General features: G+C 40.4%; 1 protein-coding gene across 1 annotated transcript; it reads right to left on the bottom strand.

Annotated features, from left to right (window-relative positions):
• Positions 1 to 12350: 12350 nt before the first annotated feature.
• LOC129764200 (uncharacterized) lies at positions 12351 to 20810 on the bottom strand. Its single transcript, XM_055763060.1, has 5 exons — positions 20588 to 20810; positions 19407 to 20518; positions 19289 to 19348; positions 13514 to 13744; positions 12351 to 13448 (listed from the first exon to the last, which is right to left on the bottom strand). The coding sequence occupies exons 1-5, from the start codon at positions 20602 to 20604 to the stop codon at positions 12988 to 12990; spliced, it is 1881 nt and encodes a 626-aa protein (XP_055619035.1). The 5' UTR covers positions 20605 to 20810; the 3' UTR covers positions 12351 to 12987.
• Between the last annotated feature and the right edge of the window lie 773 nt (positions 20811 to 21583).

Here is a 21583-nt window from a genome sequence, read left to right as displayed (position 1 = left end):
ATTTGTTTGGTTTAACATTGTAAATTTCAGTCACGAAGGTACCTTGTCAGATCTTTTACGATCTGCATGAGCGATTTTTCATTAGATTTAGGCCGGAAGAAAACAACCCACGGGCCACTTCCAGGTGCATCTTCCGGATAGACACGTGGACCGGTAACAACGGGCAGAGAAGGCGAGGACAAAGGTTGAATGAGATCATGAATAACAGGGAAGGAAGGCGAGATCGAGATCGGCAAGGCGAGATGGGTAGGGGATGCTATGGGGTGGAGAGGATATATTTACAGTTTTTTAAAAGGAGGCTTAATACGGTTAGCTGAATCGTCCCGGACGATAAAGGAACGCGTTCAAATGCGACTGTCATAGATCTCCATATTTGAAGATCTCCCAACCTCCGCAATTTCATAATTATTACTCATATTCTAAGGTTTTATTGATTATATTTCCTATAGGGGAAGGGAGGGTAAGCCCGCCAAAGAGGATAAGACCGGCACCCCCTGAATTTTACTAGAAAACTCTGATTAACTACGTTTTTGAATACTCTACATGTTAGTTTTCATTATTTTAGGCGTTTTCAATCACATCGAACCCACCGTGATCCGTCAATTGTCAAAATATAAATGAAAACAAACGCGAGTGCCGATGTATGTATTTTTTTTTTATTAATCCGATTATTTTTACAGGCTCAGTTACATAAGTTTAATGGAGCCAAACTCTTAACTATATTTCAACTAGCATATATCAACATGTTGTTTTCTTAATTCTATGGTTAATGAAATAGGAAACCGATTACTCGCGGTCGACTCGAGTTTAGAAGGGTGACACATTTTCATTAGGAAAAGGATGGGATGTAAGGAGATGTGTGTTCACACTCGCACTCACATTCACATTCACATTCACATTCTCATTCACACTGACACTTCACACTCAATTCTTAAAACTATCCTCACATTTAATATGTGTTTACAATTTAACTTATTCTAATATAGTAGGAAGGGAACCGATAGCTCGCGAAGGACGAAAAGGAGGGGAAAAGAATGTATGAACAATCACACTCGAAGATCGATAGCTTTAAGGAAAACATATATTTGGGACATGTAATCAAGGTCTAACCGAGCCAACACATCTCTCACATCATCATTGGACTGCTTTCCTCCTGCCCGAAGGGAGTTTTCTAAATTCGATCTGGCGACAAGATACAACTCGCACGACCAAACAACGTGTTCGATGTCGTGGTAACCATGGCCACAACCGCAGAGATTGCTGTCGGCAAGATTAAAACGAAAAAGCAGCGCGTCTAACGAACAGTGATTGGACATGAGTCGGGAGAAGGTGCGAATAAAGTCCCGACTCAAGTCCAGACTTTTGAACCACGGATTGAGGCTAACCTTAGGGATAATTGAGTGGAGCCACCGGCCCAATTCATCTTCGTTCCACTTGCGTTGCCAGTTAACGATGGTATTTTTACGAACTAAAGAATAAAATTCATTGAAGGCGATTTGACGCTGATAAATTTCGCCTTCAATTGCACCTACCTTTGCTAATGAGTCAGCCCTCTCATTACCCGGAATTGAGCAATGTGAAGGGACCCAAACAAAGGTAATGACATAACAACGTCTGGATAAAGCACTCAAAATTTCTCGTATTCTCTCAAGGAAGTACGGCGAGTGCTTTTCCGGCCTCACTAAACGGATAGCTTCGACAGAACAAAGACTATCCGTTACAATGTAATAGTGTTCAACAGGTCGTGAGGCGACGCTGTCCACCGCCCAGTGTATTGCTGCCAATTCAGCAATATACACTGAGCAAGGATACTGAAGACTGTGTGAGGTGCTAAAAAATTTGTTGAACACTCCAAATCCTGTGGACTCATTCATAGAGGACCCATCAGTAAAGTACATATTATCACAATTGACACGCCCATACTTTGCTTCGAAAATCGTAGGAACGATCCCCGATCGATGATTATCTGGAATTCCATGGATATCCTGCTTCATGGACAGATCAAAATGCACAGAGGAATTGATGTAGTCAGGAAAACAAACACGGTTGGGAATATACGAAGAAGGATCAACCTGCATGGAGACGAATTCATGAGCTCATGAATCCAGAATAAAAATTTAGCTCGATCAGCTGCTCAAAATTTCCGATCACCAATGGGTTCATGACCTTACACCGGATGGGGAACCGAAGAGATAATAAATTGAAGCGATCTTTTAGTGGGAGTACGCCTGCCAAAACCTCGAGGCTCATGGTATGCGTTGAGGGCATACATCCCAACGCAATACGGAGACAAAGATACTGAATTCGCTCGAGTTTAATGAGGTGTGTTTTGGCAGCTGATTGAAAACAGAAACTTCCATACTCCATCACTGAGAGAATAGTTGTTCGATACAACATAATGGGGCTGATTCTGATGCGCGAATGAGAAGTGACAGCTCGCAAAAACTGTCTCACTCAATTTCCGAAGGCGACTGTGGTGAGATTTTTAGCTTGAATGAACTCTCATGAACACTCACTCAATTCTCGTGGGCGATTGCAATAGAAAAACATGCCATTTTGTGCCTTTTGAAGTCGTATCCTCATTTGTTATCGACTAGTACCAGTAATGGTCAAAACTAGGATTAAGCGTTTCCAATGGACTTGAACGATCTCTAATCATTCGCCGTTCCAAACGGGCAATCACTACTCCAGATTCAAAGATGTAGTCATCATCTACATTGTGAGAATTTTCGGACAAAAATAGGCAATTTCGAATGCAATCCATTTAAACTGTGCATTCTGAAATAATTTATATTTATTATTAACATGTAGTCAGTTCAAGTATTTGGTATGCTATTACTAATGACAAGAATATACATCTTCTGCAGCCGTTATAACGCGGTACAACATTAAATTAAAAGTTTACAATAGTTGACCCTAACTGATACGAGAAACTCAATTCAGCATACCGTTTCCTTTCTCCAAAAACACAAATCAGACTTTCAAAAATTACGAAAAGCTACTTAAGTAGTTAAAAACTGTATATGTTTAATCAACTTCTTCCATGTGTGAGGCATCCTCGGTGTCATCCACTAGTGGAGGAGCATCTTCATCAGTAGTTGCGGATGGAGTATCATCTGTGCTTATCAATTTCAAGACCCAGCTTGACCATAAGGTAGATGCGAGATGCGTGCTCACCGGGCTCATCCAGTGAGAATCCAAACGATAACAGCGCAGTCTCGGACAGTGGAATTACAAGATCCTTGACAGCACCATAATTTTTATCGGCTCATTGTCTGTGAACAAAATTTAGCTTTTAAATTTATTTGAATGCGATAATAAATATATCTTACCTTGATGACTTTTATGTGAGGCGACAATAACATTAATGTTCACTGCAATGTTATAAAGAATAGTCAACCTTCCGATAAACTTTTAGCAATAATTACGCTAAAATCAGCACCGGACACTAAGTCAAAAAACGAATGAGGAATTAAAACACGGATACGAAATCAAAACAATTGATATAACATACACTCATATTAATGCAAAGGGACTATGCAAAAACAGATTTGAAAATATATTTTTATTTGTTTTCTTATCCCAGTAATATTATTTTTCATCAATTATAATAAGAGGAAAACATTTATAAAGATGAACGAAATTATTTCCTGTACATATTTGTAACAAGGAATGAAAATTTTTAAAATAAAAGAAATCTCGCGTAACTTTTGAAAAGGTCCTATGTTGTATGTCTTCTTCTTCTTGAATGGCGTTAACGTTCCCTTGTGGAACTTTTGCCGTCTGAACGTATGCATTAACTAGCGTCATTTATTAATACTTGGTCGAGATTTCTTAAGCCAAATAACACGCCTTGAATGTATTCCGAGGGGCAAGCTCTTGAATACGCATGGCCACAGTGCAAGTCGAAGGAAATTTCTTTGACGAAAAATCCCCCGGCCAGAACGGGAATCGAACCCGAACACCCGGCATGATAATGTGAGACGCTAACCACTCGCCCACGGGTGCACTTGTATGTATTCACATCAACTCGAGAAAAACGGAGTTGAAGATCGGAATATTGTTCCTCGAATTGTTTCAAAAGGAATCGATCTTTATCACTACTTTTACCACTAGCAGTCAATAATAACTCTGAAAAACCAATCGTAACTGTTGTCATGTGATTTTAGTTAGAAATTCAAGCCTTCGAGCGAAAAATGTTACATTGGACGTTTTGACTGCCCGCTTTGTACATTGGACAAATAACGTTGCACGATGAGAATCTGAAAATAACTACTAAACAACGATCCAAATATTTGCACTTCGTGCTAAAAGCAGATCATTATTGTTATAACTCGTTTTTTTTGTTCCATTTATTTATTTCAGGCTCATTGGCATTTTAGCTGTAACAGAGCCGAATTTTAATCGTGTACATGTCACATATTTATCATATCTATAATTAGCACATTACACAGTTGCCATTTTTCGGCGTTAGAGTATTCCCTTCTATACCATTCCATATGGTACACACATTTATACAGTAGCAGCCATTTAGGCGTAAGAGTTTTCTATCTGTTCTTCCATTATCCAGTTAGACCGACCGGACAGCGGAGACAGTTGATTGATCATTGTTGAGTTATTTATAGAACAGCAGCCCGATGTGTCTTGCAGAGCAGAGCAGTTGTATGGATGAATCGATCATATTTCGACCGTGGATCGATCTCCATCGCTGATGATTGTTGCGTGGACGTAGTTATTCTGTAACAACACAAAGATGGTCAATGAGGGCCCTGAGTTTCGAACTCACGATCGATCGCTTACTAAGCGAACGCGCAACCAATGTGGCTACGGAGGCCCCCTATAACTCGTTGAATTGAACTAAAAACGATATCAACACCCGAAAATAACAAAAACTCAAAATGACCGAAGTGCGATTTCGTGTTGTATTGGTTGCTTTGTTACTTCGGATGTATCGAGCGTCAGAGGAAAGTGGTGTCCGAAGTAACAGTCGAGTGCTTAAAATTCGAATCTGTACATTGGTCATTTTTTGTATCGGCGATAAAAAGGTGAAAAGGATAGATACTTGAACGATTGTTTTCTCAATGCATTACATGATTGATAACTAATAGTGTGCATCCATTAACTCGATTTGTTTACATTTGTTACTTAGGACGTTTTCAAAAGTTACGCGAGAAATATATATTCATGAAACACATTGAATACATAGAGCCTTTGCAAAAAACACAAGCTTTGACATATATTTCAATGAACACCGCACCATTTGTAATTCATTGAGTATTTTACTCCAAAATGAACCTCTCACGTCAGGGCAATCGCCTTCGGCGATACGGTGACCTGGGTCATGTGACTTTGAGGAGTTCATTGTTGTCACATTCCATTCGCGCTGGAGAATCAGGCCCAATAAGATCTTCGGGATGGGCTCCCCACCAGGTGCCGGTAATTGTACGGAGAAAGTTTATTCTTTGTTCACATTTTTTACTCAGATACCTAATATGGGCCCCCCAAGTACATTTGGAGTCGAACCAGACCCCAAGATATTTGAATGACATAGCATGAGTGATCGGTTTACCCACAAGATGAAGCCTTGGTTTTGCTGGTCTATGCTTCCTAGAAAAAAACACCATCTCTGTTTTCTCCGTGGAGAATTCGATCCCTAGCCGAATGGTCCAGGTTGAAAAATTGTTCAAAGTATCTTGTAAGGGTCCTTGCAGGTCGGATTCGTTTGATCCTACGACAGACACCACTCCATCATCTGCAAGTTGTATTAGGTTGCAATTTTGTGTAAGGCAATTGTCGATGTCGCTTACATAGAAGTTGTACAAAAGGGGGCTTAAACATGAACCCTGGGGGAGTCCCATGTAGGAGACCCGACTTACTGTCGAATCCCCGTGAGAAAAATTCAAATGTTTCTCACAAAGCAAGTTATATAACATATTATTCAATAGAGGCGGCAGACCCCGAGAGTGTAATTTGTCTGACAGGACCTCTATTGAAACTGAATCAAAGGCCCCCTTTATGTCCAAGAATACTGAAGCCATTTGTTTTTTTTTCGGCGTAAGCCATTTGAATTTCTGAAGAAAGCAACGCAAGACAATCATTTGTCCCCTTGCCCCTGCGGAACCCATATTGTGTATCTGAGAGTAGGCCATTCGTTTCAACCCATCGATCAAGGCAAAACAAGAGCATTTTCTCCAACAATTTCCGTATACAAGACAGCATTGCTATTGGGCGGTACGAATTGAAGTCGGACGCGGGTTTTCCGGGTTTTTGAATAGCTATAACTCGTACTTGTCTCCAATCATCTGGAACAATATTATGCTCCAGAAACCGATTGAATAAGTTCAACAAGCGATGTTTCGCCACATCAGGGAGATTTTTCAACAAGTTGAACTTAATTCTATCCGATCCCGGAGCAGAATTGTTACATGAAAGGAGAGCAAGAGAGAATTCTACCATCGAAAACTCAGAATCAAGATCGCACCTATCTTGTGGTATATTTCGAACAATTTTTTGCACGGGAGCGGAATCGGGACAAACCTTTCGTGCAAAATTAAAAATCCATCGATGTGAATATTCTTCGCTTTCATTCGTTGAAGAGCAATTTCTCATGTTTCGAGCCACTTTCCATAATTTTTTCATTGACGTTTCTCGTGACAAACCTCCCACGAAATTTCGCCAATAAGCACGTTTTTTCCCTTTGATCAAATTTTTGAACTGATTCTCAAGGGCTAAATACGTTTGAAAATTTTCAGGAGTTCCACGTTTCCGAAAAGCTTTAAATGCATTCGATTTTTCTATATAAAGCTTGGAACATTGGCTATCCCACCATAGATTGGGAGGCCTTCGGGAAATGGTGGAACCTGGAATGGGTTTCGTTTGAGCGCGAACTGCGCTGTCATAGATCAAACGAGAAAGGAAGTTATACTCCTCCAATGGAGGTAAACCATCTCTGGAATTGATGGCTAGAGCAATCGCGTCCGCATACTTTTTCCAGTCAATGTGTCTTGTGAGGTCATATGCCATGTTTATAGATTCTGAAGAATTCGACCCAATGGTGATGGAAATTTTGATTGGCAAGTGATCACTACCGTTGGGGTTCTGGATTACATTACACTTGCAATCTAACGATAATATAACGATATTATCGTTACGATAACGATATATAATGAATTCGAGCAAAGCGAGAGGTCAAGAGCACTTGGGTTAGCAGGAGGTTTAGGTACACGTATTGTTTCCACATTGAACACTGGAACAACGGTCATATTGAAGCTGTTACAAAGGTCATATATCATCGATGAACGATTGTCGTCGTACTGTTCCCAGGCAGTTCCGTGAGAATTGAAGTCTCCCAAGATCAATCGTGGCTCAGGAAGGAGTGAGCACATGTCAACAAGTTGCTTGCGGCTAACCGCAGCTCTCGAAGGCCAATACAAGCTGACAATACAGAGGTCTTTGCCTCTGATGTTTGCATGACAAGCAACAGCTTCAATCCCTCCAATAGGTGGAAGGTCAATTCGAAAAAATGAGTGGCACTTATTGATCCCCAATAGCACCCCTCCGTATCTGTCATCACGGTCCAAGCGTATAATATTGAAATCATGGAAAGAGAGATCATCTCGCGAAGAAAGCCAAGTTTCGGACAGAGCAAAAACATCACAATTGAATTTATGAATTAAAAATTTGAATGTATCCAATTTAGGGATGAGACTACGACAATTCCATTGTAAAACAGTGATATCTCCGACCTCTCTATTTAAATTAGACATCAAGAGAGATAATCATTGCAAGGAGGGGCCATGTTTGCATCAATTGTTGCAAAATTGTATTTAATACTGGAAGCATTGAAATGACAATGGTTCTGATGGAGTCGGAAACATTAAAACACTTGAAGATTTGGTCCAAAAGGTCAGACAACTTTATAAATCCCGATTGGGAAGTTGAACTGGACGGAAAAACAGGGACAGTTGGGGTTTTTGATGTCCCCTCGAGTGCTGGGCCATTCGAAGGTGAATTATTCCCACGGAAACCAGGAGGAACCTGATTTTGCTTGTCCGCTGCACTCGATTTTTTAGGCATGCTAAAAAGGGGTATCACCGGAGGGGCTTGTCCTTGAACTTTGGGAGTGGTCACATTTTTGCGCCGGGGATTCCCTTGGAAAATGAACGGTGTGCCCCCGTTAGCTGTGTCCGCTTCTATTTCGTCAACGGGCAACGAGGAAAAAGTATTGTGTGTTGAGATTGGTTGTTGTTGTTGTTGGGTCAGTGGAGGAGCGCCCTTTAAAATTTCCGCAAATGTGCGCTTCGAGCGTTCCTTTAAAGAGCGCTTCTGTTTCTCCCAGCGACTCTTATAAGTTTCACAAGCTGAGAGCGCGTGTGGAGTTCCCCCGCAATATGGACATTTATGCTCAGTCGCACTGCAGGATTCCCCCACATGTTGCTCTCCGCAAGTTGCACAGCGCTCCTTGTTGGCACAATAATCTGAAGTGTGACCAACTGACTTGCATTTGTTGCAAGTCATGGGCTTTGGCACAAAGAGCCGCACCGGCAGTCTCAATTTGTCCACCATAACGTAGTCAGGGAGAGCGGAACCAGCAAAAGTTACTCGAAACGAGTCGGACGGCGTGAATTTAGTTTCTCCCCCTTCCTGGGAGACTTTGCCTAATTGGCGACAGTCCAAGATCTCGACTTCCATCGAGGGGAGCTTCTTGAACTTTCCATTTCCTTTTTTAATAAATTCACACGTCAGACCCGTTTCTGTAATCACTCCCGCAATTTCTACGTTATGGCAGGGCACGTATGCGCGATATTCTAAAATGAACCGCTTGACAATAGCGTTAGCTTGCTTCCGATCAGCCACGACAACACGCAGTTTGTTCGGGCGAACCTTGGAAATTTCGACCACGGAGGAATAATTTTTTGTCAAATCTTCATGATCTGAATGACATTCAGAGATTTTCCTTTAGGTTTAGGTCGGAAGAAAACAACCCATGGGCCAGTTCCAGTTGCATTTTCTGGATAAACCTTGACACGGGGTGGAGACACAACAGGAGAGGAAAGCGGGGTCGATTGTTGAGCGGAAGCGGAAACAGCAGGGTTGGGTGGCGTGATCGAGAGTTCAGCGGGAGCGGGAGCGAGAACGGGAGTGGGAGCGAGAGGGAGAGCGAGAACGGGAGCGAGAACGGGAGCGAGAACGGGAGCGGTTTAGGTGGGTTAATTCCTCCCCCGAAAAGACTTCTTCTGAAGGGGGAACGCGTTTAAGCGACTTCCCACCTCCCGTAGATGTGGAGGGATAGACAGTGGATTCAATCTCCATGTCAACGGGTTCTCCGCATTCTGCCATATAAAGTGGCAGATCTACAATTTTTCAGTGATTTCTCAATCTTTTTTCTGATTATTTCTTAAACTAAAAACCTTAATCTAATAAAAAATATACTTATATCGCACACCCGTGCGGTTGAATTAGAACGGTTCCCAGCGAACCGCGTGTCGATCGTACAGCACAGCTGCAACGGTGTATGGCTCCACAATGCGATGATGATTTCGATGACGATGATATGGCGATAAACACGCCAGCACACAGCGCCCGCGATGCAGGTCTTCTTCCTTCCGCTTTGTTTGCTTCACACTATTGCAGTCCAAAAATCCCGTTTGGGTGAAACAATTATTTCACCAGCAGCGAAAGTAACGGTATCACAACAGTATCACAAGATAACGGTATCACCAGACGGGAGAAAATACACCCGGCGACCTCGACTTCACGAAGACGAATGGATGATATGTAGCCGGATGTAATTTTCCGTCAGTGAAGTTTAAGCTTTTATTGTTGAACGCGGTTTCAAACTCTTTTCCGTTGCTCTACATTTTGTCCCCTGGATTGTTAGCAATCACTGGGATTCGAGTTGAGGTAAGTTAAAGCAATAAGTTAATAGAAATAGTCTTCTTGAAAAATGTTTGCTGTCGGGGTAAGTCCGTCACCCTTTGAGTGGGGGATCCTGGCATGGTTTGCGTTTAGTTGAAGGTTTCTAAGACATATTTTCCATCAATTTTCTATCAAAAGTGCTTTCACGACTTTTGGAATACCCAGATCTACACTACATGATCAAGTTTTTCAGAAGGTAGTAAGCTCGAAACTAGGACCAAGAAAGACCGTATTTACGGTGGAGCAGGAAACGGAGATCATGCAGCACTTACTTGACCTAGAAACCCGATTCTATGGCATCACGAAGATTGACGTACGGAAGCTAGCTTTCGAGCTTGCTGAGAGAAATGGAATCGCTCACCCTTTCAACAAACTAATGAAGATGGCAGGACGCGATTGGTTAACCGGTTTTTTAAAGCGGAATCCGAAACTTACGTTCCGTATGCCAGAAGCTACCTCGGCTGCAAGGGCAAGAGGCTTCAACAAAATTTTCGTGAATGCTTTTTTCGACATGTACGAAGACGTGTTGAGAAGGATGATTATCAGCAATGATTTGGAGGATTCTCTGTGTGACCGATGTGGATTTTGTTTCTCAGATTCTGTGGACGGTCAAGGATGGAAAACTTGTATAGAATGCAAGAAATGGGTTCATGAGACATGCTACACATTTCGATATGACGTGCATCTTTTGTTCTTAAGTTGTTTTTTATGAATTGAACTACTGATGTAAATTTAATGTTGGATTTAAGCTGTACGATAAAATTAAATTAACTTCATCATTGAACGAAAAATAATGGCTATATGGTCTTAACGAAAACAATAAACTAATTACAACTAAACATAATTTAATTAGTTTTAGTGCCATCATAATCACAAAAACCTGAAAAAAATTTACCTACAGTCATGAACTCATTCATCTCTGTGATTTCAAGTCGAATCCTAGTGTGTCGTATGACGGATATTGATTCAAGTAAGAAGAAAAACTGACCACCGGTAAGTGTTCAATGTGGTCCTAGATTCCATTAAACTTGTAATTGAGTTGTGGTGTGGTTTGGTGATTTCTTCTCCATATTCCATGTTCATCGGAACTTGTTCCGACCATATCTCCGAAATCGGTTGAACGATTCGAACCATACTCGACAGCGACATTTAGAATGAGAATACCTTCTATTTGCCAACTGTCACATTCAAACTGGTTCATCTGTTGCCAAGTATATTGAGAAATTGAGATGACGGTCTTACCCCATAGGATACCGGTGTTACCCCCATGGGGTGCCGGTTTCACCCACACTGGTTTATGAGCTTCATTTTTATGGCAGTTTTTTAAACTATTACTTGAGAAAATTACCGTTTAAATGTACTGATATTCCTTATATCTCATGGCAAATGAACTGGACAATGATTCTGTGGAGGAAACATATCAATATGTGCCCGCAGATCTCACAAAACAATACTTTTCCTTAGGGGGTCGGGCATACCCCCCATTCCCCTATATAGTTTTCTTTATATTCATTTACTTTTCCTTTTCGACCGATTGGCCGTGTGTTGAGCGCTCGGCACAGTTGGATTTGTCAACATAAGACTAAAAGTTCCAAATGCCGTTTCATAGCAGATTATTATGAGAGTTGGAAATACTGATATCGTTCCACGAACAAGGTGGTCTTCATTCTGAACAGCTTCTTTAACACGTTCGACGCCCAGCGCGACATTTTTGAGTTTCTTGCAGAGCCCAACTTGCGATTAAATTATTAAATGAAGATCAAACTTAGTTTATAGATAACTTTTACATGATCTAGCAATATTTGTTTTCAATTGAAGACGAATTGATGACAATAACACATGCCAAAGTCATAGTATAGGGGTTTTGCAAAAAACTGCAGTACAAACCATCCGTACTATAAATTAATAAAAAGTATAGTATAAACAGTATGATATTATGGTTATGATTTTATTATTTTTCTTCATATCCTATAGTTACATTTAGGTGCCTATTCTATCAAATACCTTCTAAAAATCCTACTCAATTCGAGCGAGGAAAGTGTCACCCATATCTGAGTGACGGGGCGTCGAAAGTGTTAACTTCTTTCCAATAGCTTCGAGAGAAAACTCATGGGGATGCTTTGACGTTCTGCGCTACTTTGATATTCATCTTCTGCAGGTGATGTAATTCTTCTGATCATGGACTATTCAATTCTCGTCGCCAAATGTTGTATCCAAATCGCTTCTGGAAATGACTAAAACTAGAGAACTAATTCAACCGTTTTTTGAAATGAACATGTTGGTTCGGTAGTCAACAAAAAAGAAAACATCTACGTTAAAAATTTGCAAACAATTTGGATATTGTTATTCTTCTAACTCAAGGATACTTATATTACTTATTACGAAGTATATTTCTTTTGTTATCAATTTCTCAATGAATAAAAACTTCAACCTCCTGATACATCAACTTTATTCAGCCCTCAGTTTCATACAGGTTAACTTTTGTATAAGACATACAACGTATATTAGCATTTTGTGTATCGTAACAAGATTGGTTCTAAATTGACCATTACAAGCATAGTGTAACTCAAAATTTAAAAATAATACACGAATATAAATTCTTCGGCTTTTTCACCTATTCGAGTACTATCGTTGAATGCATAATCAGTAAAAAAATTGTACCTTACACAAACGTTCCCGGTTATAAAAGGTGGGTCTACACAATGGAAAAATGAAACTTAAACAGTTAAACATGCGCCCAGGATTTATTTGACGAAACTGCGTTTTTCAGAAATGTGTTGATTGAATCGTTAGCAGAGGTCACGAAGAGATAAAATATTTGCACATTTGTTTTTTAAGAGAGCCAAATCCCTTTATAACTATCACTAAACTAGATGCATAAAATTGGTATTACACTTTACAAAAATTCATATTGTAGAATGTCGAATAGAGCTGATCGTTCACTTTCTATATAGAAAGTACATCTTTACAAATAATTTTGGGATTGTTTTACTGCTAGTTGTGGGCGTACCGCATACATTTACTTCTTTCACATATACTGGGAATGAAAACACATCTGATCTCCAATGTTTAATACCTGTCGTAGTTGGCTCCGCTGCTGCCGTTCTTAGCCGAGCGGAATCGTCCCTCGCGACTGCGACTCCTGCTGCGGCTATGACTACGGCTACGGTTCTTACGGGTGATAGGCGATTTGCTTCTTCCATTGCGTTTTCTGTCGCCCGCCCCGTTTCCTCCCTTGGCTCCACCACGCGGTGGAGATCGACTAGCTGAACGGCTGATCCGGCGGGAGCTCTTTTTTCGATTGTCACTACGGCTGCTCGCTTCACTTCGACTTTCGCGGGAAGCGCTACGCTTCACTGGACGATACACATCCCGCTTGGAGAACCTAGGTGAAACCGAGCGTGAACGAGAACGCGAACGGGATCGAGAGCGAGAGCGCGAATGTGAATGTCGCCTGTAAGTTCCTCGACGATCAATTGATCGTGACCGACGTGGGCGAGGATATCTAGAGCTTACGTGATTTCTGTTATCTGAAATTGTAAATATTGGAAATTAATAACAATCTAGTGTAGATTGCATCTTGACTTCAACATACCGCGTGCTTTCATGCGACTGTTGGCCATATCCAACAGTTTTGGGTTGATTACTTGCTTAGCTTCTCTGAGAACATCAATCAACTCGCGGGCCCTACCAACGTTGTTTGGCGTGAAGAAAGTGTACGCCGTTCCAGTGTTGTTCGAGCGACCGGTGCGTCCAATACGATGGATGTAATCCTCCGAAGTGGTTGGGTAGTCGAAGTTAATCACAAATTTCACATCATCAACATCTGCAATTGTGACAGCGAAATGACAACGGACGAAAATGTGCGTATTAGCTAACAGATGAAATAAATCCAACAGTATGAAAACATAATATTTAACAAACACTAGGTTTATTTGAATGTAAAACGTAACAACGTAATCATATTTGCTTATCCTGTGTATTCTCTGTTAGAATCCTCATGTTTGACGGCTAACCTGTTTGCCCCAGGAACCACCAAAGCGCTACAGAAGTGGCTAGCGATCCGGTAGCGATCCCGTGGTTACACAGTTGCAGTCGATAGACGGTAGTAGTAAATGACCGCCGCCGTTCGAACGGTGTCCAATGGCCGGAAACACACCGGCCACCAAACACATGCGGAAGGGATGGGTAGCTGGAGAAACGGAACCGTATTTCTCTCTCAGTCTCCGTGTTAGCACCAGAGGACACCACCAACCACCATGGTCCGACGACGTCGAGGGTAATTGACCGACCGTGAACAAAGAAGGAGAATTGTCAGTCAGTCCAGTGGTGGTCAGGTAGTGTTGAATCTCAGCCGATCCCGGAAACCACCACGAAACGGCCAGCGCAGTGATCGGAAAGAGTCGAGGCAGGCAGGAGGATGCTCTTGTAGTAGTGCGTACGCACGCGCAGCAGTGTTTCAGGCCACAAACACCACCACCACCACGCGCACGCTTCTGCACCACCCAGGCACATGGATAAAAGGCACACACACATTCGCGTGACTTGGGGGGTCTCTGTTCTGTTCTTCCCAGCAAAGCAGCAAAGCTTCTATTTCGCAGCTTCTTTGCTAAGCATATCTAACAAGGCAAACGTTTTACTGTGTGCCTCTGGAAGAATAGAATAGATGCCTAGTTTTATTGACGGGAGCAATTTTGTGTGCTGCTGTAGTATGTAAGCTTAAGAGAATGTTGTGGAGTAAGTTTTAAGCTGACTGGGAAATATGGATATTGTGGTATGCCACGTTCGAGAGCATAAGGTATCTCCAGTGTTTAACGCGATGATGAAAACCTAGAGCCGCGATGTGCGGTTTCTATTGCGGTATTGTTTGCAGTCGATTCTTCTGAGACGTGGAAATACAGTATTATCAATTCTCAAAATTATACTTGAGCAATGGAAACAAAAATGGTTATTAACCCCTTCCCGTATTAATTAACACGTCACACATCAAGTGATTTCACTACTCTGCTGAGCGTTCCAGCGCCTATGTTATCCAAGTAAACCACGGGTGAGACTCGATGTCGTATGGGAAAGGGTTAATGAAAGTGTCCTTATAGTGTGGTAACATTGGTCCACATTCCATTCAAATGATTATCTTCTAGTTCACGACATACTATTTTAATTATATGTAAGGTAAATGATTTTGGTTTGTCCAGTCCAAAATATGATCATGGTTTGCCCACTTTTTTGAATGCTCTAATTCAGCGTTTCTGTGTCAAATAGGGTATTGGAATGTTTCAAAACATATAAGTTAAATTGTCTTTTTCGTGATTTACAGTAGTTTTATAGTAAACTAGCTGACCCGGCGAACGTTGTTCTGCCATATAATTTATACTTAGAGAATATTATTGGTGAAAATAACGAATAAATTTCAAGAGAGTTTGTATGTTATCGTTCAGATCTGTAAAATTGATCTAAATGATGATTTTCACAGCGAAACATATATATGCGTACCTCTTATTTTCGAATTTCCCTTCTTATTTTAAATATAAAAATATGCATAGTTATTTTTTTCGAATTTTTCTAATCATCTCAAATATTTTCCAAAGATATTTTACACGTACGTGAGAAAATCCTTCTTTTATATATAAAGATATGCATAGTCATTTTTTTTCGACTTTTCTGATCATCTCAAATATTTTCCAAATTACTCTATTATTCTAATTTGGGTGAAGACAAACCCAAAAAATATACTGACCGTGCTGATCTGATCAGCCGTTCTCCTGTGATGATATTTTACACGTACGTGGGAGAATCCTTCTTTTATATATAAAGACTAGCTGACCCGGCAAACTTCGTCCCGCCCAAAATGTATTTTTCATTACCAAATTAACGATTTTTTACTAAGCGCACGTTCATAGGTCCAATCGCAGAACTGTTCATTGATTGATTTCCTAATCTACCCTTCAAAATTACCTTTTACTAGAAAATTCCTAGTACTTCTACCAAAACTCGTCATTATATCAGATTATTTTCAGACACAATTCTCGTTCAAGATTTTTTAACCACTTGCAAATAACATGTTTCTCCGTTACATGGAATAAATGTTTGGTACAAAAAATATGATAGAATAAAGACAGCCCTAAATCGGACAATTCCTTACTCAAATTTTGCTCGTATCAACACATTCAATGATCCATTTTTATTTATATAGATAGAAAAAGGTATAGGAGTGCGTTTTATTACATTAAACAAATTTTCAATTGTCATGTTTGGTTGGAATATGTGTATTATTTTTACGGGACCCATCTCCATTTCAGAGGAGGAAGGGGTGTCATACTATCATTGAAACATTTCTAATGTTGAAAAACCTTCACATGCCAAATTTGGATGGGCCAAATTTTGATAGGTGCAGCAGCTCCGTGTGAGCATATGAACGACTTATTCATTTATCACCGTCTTCATCATAGAGGTATAGAGATATAGTAATGTCACTAGGTTATACAATATTTCTAATCTTAATTTAAAATGTGCTTTTGGACAGATTCAGATCAAACTCGTCACTTACTTTATTAAATGCACGAAGATACGAATCAAACAGGATATTGTAGCCATAGTTGGTCCTGTGACGGGGAAGTGCCAACAAAGACGAACTCCGGAAACTCCGGAAATAACCGAGGTATAACATAAAACTAGATTTGTTCTAGAAGTTCAGAGCGGTCATTATTGCCTCGTAGCAAGTCAAATACGAATAAGCGCTGTATATTGACTCGCCTGCTGGATAGGGTCTCCAAGTCGATCGAGTGGCAACGGTCGGAGTATAGAGGAAGACTGATAGAATCATTCCATGAAAGATGATGTAGTGCAAACCTCTGTATGCGTTCAATACTGATTATCTGCGATGTGTAATACGTGCACCCGGCAGGAGCAGTATATACTCCAGGATATTGTGAACCAAAAAACAGTAGGTCGTCTTCAATGTGTATATATCGGTGAAATCGGAGACGTTCGGACGGATAAATCCAAGAGTGAAGATAGCTTTGGCGTTCGTGATTCCTACGTGTTCGTTAAACCTGAGTTTAACGTCAATGATCACTTCCAGATCACAGATGAAGTGGACCCCATCAAGCGAATCCGCTTCCATGAAATATTCGTGATAGACAAGGTTGTAACGACGACTAAAAGGAAGTAATATTGCATTTTTTTACTATCAACATGCATGTCGTTATCGCTACACCATGTCAGCACAGTGTTCATATCTTCTTGCAAGGTGACATGATCCAGGGACGAGGTGATGGTCCGATAAAATTTCAGATCGTCGGCAAAGAAAGCTTAGATGAAGAGAGCCATCAAAACAGGTCATTGACGAAGAGGTTAAAGATCAGAGGGCTAAGGACGCTATTCTGGGGTCCGCCAGAGGTGAAACTGAACGATCTAGATTTTGTAGAATTAACCACCACGTACGCGGAACGATCCGACAAGTATGACCATACCCACTCCATAAACAAATCGGGAAAGCCCATGTGTTTGATTTTGTTGATGACAATGATATGAGGAACAGTGTCAAAAACTTTCGAAGAATCGATGTACACCGTGTCTACTTGCCCCCTGAGTTCTATTTCACGAGACAGAACGGTGAAGTAACACATCAGGTTTGTTGTGATACTCCGATGTTTCATGAAGCCATGCTGGCTATCGGAGATGATTGGAATGTGGAAGAGCAATTCTTGAGAAGCAAGGGAGGTATCGATGCTTTCTTTGTGTCAAATTCATCAACCCCCTTCTTCACATCTCCAGAGGTGAATTGAGAAACTTTCATAAAGTGTAGCAAATGTCTAATGTTTGAAAAGGAGAATATGCACTCGACTGATAAATGGTGATCAGATTGCAACCCAATCGATAGCCTTCATGGAATATTTATTTAGTTCACAACAACGAATGCCAGCTCAACCCAGAAAACGATCTGAAAGCATGCATACTAGGGTGCCAATGAAAATAGTAAATCTCGAAATTCAAAAAGTTACCCCATAAAAAATGTTCACCAATTCAAAAAAACACTCTATGCCAAATATCAGCTCAATCGGACTTAAGGGAGTGTGGCGCAAAGCGGTCAAAGTTTGAAAGATCACCGCAAATCGGGATTTTGAAAAAAAAATTCTTGATGTCAAATGTCTTAGAATTGCATGACACGTCGAGATTTACAGTTATCTCAAAAATAAAGTTTTTTGTCAAAAACCAACTTTTCAGTAGGAAAAATAACCAAATGCCAAAAAATATTTTCGATGATCTTTCGTTTTTCAAAAAAACTCAAATTTTAACGTTTGTGACACTAATAAATGAAGTTCGAAGGAGCTAATATTTTGCATAGGGCATATTATCGTGCAAATCAACATTTCGCAGCAAGTTTCGAATGGAAAATCGAGATAACTATTTTTATTGGAAACCTCAAACTCAAACTTTGATGGCTATGCGCCACTCTTAAGTCCAATTGAGCTGAAATTTTGCAGAGGATGTTTCTTCGAGGTGAACATTTTGTGTAGGGTAACTTTTTGAAATTTTAGGGTTGATTTTTGCCCATACATTCATTGGTACCCTAATGCATACACATGTGTTGGAAGCTAATCTCAGTCAGAATCTTGTCAACTTTCAACCAAAGCAATTGCTAGTGAATATTCGCCAATTGATTGAATCAGGAAATTTTAATGTTGGCTTCTTTGACTTTAGTTGCGTTCAATAACAAAAATTAAGAATAATTTAAACTTTTATTTCGCGCACAATTTTTACTAGTATAACTCTCATAACGACAACCCGTTTGTCAATTCTTACAGAAACGGTTCTCCAAATCTGTACTCGAATCAAAATTTCATAATCATTTCCAAAAGAAGATTGCCTAATGTCGGGAAATAATGTTATCATGTGTCTCTAGAATTTTAGAGGTTTCTCCGTAGCCACAATGGTTACGCGTTCGGCTTTCAAACGAACGACCGTTGGTTTACTCCCTGGACTCTACATTGATTGATTTCTAATTAGCCTTTTTCAAGGCTTGGTGCGAATTAACTTTGTAATTTCATTCTCATTACATTTAAAAGTATATACCATGAATAAAATAACATAAATGAATTATCGCATAAAATTTCAATCAGACTTACCTTGATTAAAATAATAACTAAACCAACACACAAAAACAACAGCCCAGAGAACCGCACATCGATATACTCTGGAGATACCCTAAAACTCTGGAGCAATTTGCAGTACACCACGTTCCTAAAGCAAATATTTCGTGGTTTGTGGAGGCAACGAATTTATAAAAAGCAACTGGTTCATGATCATTATTAGATAAAGATATATTTAGTAGTCACAATAAAGGAGATCGAAGCCCTCGTTAGCTTACCTAATCCTCTAGCGGCAACGTCAGTGGCGATCAGGATAGGTGTCTTACCCGAACGGAATGCTAAACAAAACGGTACATTAGTAAGCGAAACCAAAATTCGAATAAAATTTAAACTTACAATTGAGTGTATATTCTCGTTCCTTCTGAGACTTGTCCCCGTGAATGCACATTGCCGGCCAGCCGTCACGGGTCACTTTGCGAGTGATATCATCGACGCGCTTTTTTGTCTCGATGAAGATTATCGTTTTGCACTCCTTCTCAGCCATAATCTCTCGCAGTAGAATACTAAGTTTCTGTTCCTTCTCGTACTCTTGACATACGTCGATAATTTGCAAAATATTATGGTTGGCAGCTAGCTTGAGCGAACCTACATTGATCTGAATGTAGTCTTTGAGGTAATCCTTCACCAGACGCGCAACCGCATCCGGCCAAGTGGCGGACCACATGAGCGTTTGATGGTCTGGTCGAATCTGTTCAATAATGGTTCGGATCTGGGGCTCGAAGCCCATGTCCAACATCCTATCGGCTTCATCCAGCACGAGATAAGAACATCGCCGAAGATTAGTGTGATCGGTCGACAAAAAATCAATCAATCTGCCAGGAGTGGCGATTACAATCTCAACGCCATGTTCCAGATCGTAGCTCTGTTGTCGTTTTCCACCTCCTCCGAAAAGACATGTATTCTTCACTTTCATTGCACGCCCAAAATCATCCGTAACTTGCTTAATCTGCTGGGCCAACTCTCGAGTGGGTGATAGGATTAGCGCAATCGGTCCGTCTCCCCGACGAATACGTGACTGCTGGTCAATATGCAGCACTGCTGGCAGCAAATAGGAAAGTGTCTTGCCTGAGCCAGTTTTCGCTATACCGACCATATCTCTACCGGAAAGTGCAATTGGCCAACCTTGCGATTGAATCGGCGTTGGGCTTGTGAACCCAGAATAACGAAACTCATCCGCAATTTCTGCTGGGAAACCACCTTCCTCGAAGGTGAATATCGGATCGGGAACATCACGACCCTTGATGGTAATTTCTTTCGCTTTCCTCCACTCAGTAATTTCACGTTCCGATCGACGATACTCCGTCTTTGGCCGATATGGCGTACGGACTACTGGTTCCAATTTGTGGTGATTCCAATTAACGGGCTTCAGTATCTGGCTCTTTCCAACTTCATACCGTTTATTCGATCCACCCCCACGACGCGGACTACGACTACGGCTACGACGATATCTGTTCCAAAGAAAGAATTCAGCGTTCAACCCTTCTCACAAATTAGCCTACTAAATTATGCAAACTCACCCTCCTCGTTTCCTCATAATTCAAGTTACTATTCTGCCCAAACCAACACAGAGACTTTTTATGACTAGTCACAAAAACGATTATATCATTAAAATAATGCCCCAGAATGCGACAAATTTTCTAAAAGCTTCGCTTGTACATAAAACTTTTAGTGAGAGCTAGTAAAAAATTTTCGTATCGAAACCCTTCGGCTAAATGTCAAATATTTGCTTGAGGACTGGAACGAGGGGTAACAATCTCGGAGAGACGCTCGATGATGACGTACGATCAGAGATGCTAGGTGGTATTCTCAAATATGTTCACACCAAGGTGAATAGAAAGTACTACTAAGGTGAGCCCGTCTCTTCAGTAAGTTAGATAGGGGAGTGGTGAGTAGCGAGGAGTGTAAGAGTGGATTGTTGTAGATATGTACATACGCACTATACAAGAATTTCAAATTCTTTGATATTGCGAAACTGAAACAATTATTTCGTTTTGTTCTGTTCAGAAAATAAAATAAGCGTGAGGAACAAATAACATTTTCTTCAATTTTCGTCAAAAACTAACGACGGTCTATTTACAGCGTGAAACGACGACCCCAAAGCATGTGATGGAATTTGATACAGATGAAAACCAACGCAAGTGCAAGCATTACTACCTTGATGGTGCTGGCAATTGGCAGATAGTTGAAATTGTCTTTGAATCGTGCAGGATTTCATTTGCCTTCTGGTTGGATCGGCACATCGTTTTTCGTTCATTCTCGTTTCCAAATTTCTACACGATACAATATTGAATATTATATGTATAAAAATGTACGAACAAATAGATTTGAAAAATATTAAATTATTTTAAGAAATAAGAACTATCACTTGGAGGAAATATAACTTCGTTAAATATTGTTTATTCAATCAATCACGATCGATGTATTTATTTATAAGAATAATTATTCAGATGATTCCCAAAATCAACAAGATGTTATTATTTTTTTTAAATTAAATTTATATGTGTAAATTTTCG

The sequence above is a fragment of the Toxorhynchites rutilus genome, chromosome 2 (genome assembly GCF_029784135.1).
Source record: "Toxorhynchites rutilus septentrionalis strain SRP chromosome 2, ASM2978413v1, whole genome shotgun sequence".
Classification (NCBI taxonomy): domain Eukaryota; kingdom Metazoa; phylum Arthropoda; class Insecta; order Diptera; family Culicidae; genus Toxorhynchites; species Toxorhynchites rutilus.
This window is presented reverse-complemented; position numbering and strand designations above follow the sequence as displayed.

Coding starts and splice junctions, on each gene's coding strand:
- LOC129764200 (XM_055763060.1), bottom strand. Junction 13,745..19,288: donor CGTTGCCGCTAGAGGATTAG/GTAAGCTAACGA, acceptor TCACAATTGCAG/ATGTTGATGATGTGAAATTT. Junction 13,449..13,513: donor CAGTCGCATGAAAGCACGCG/GTATGTTGAAGT, acceptor TTACAATTTCAG/ATAACAGAAATCACGTAAGC.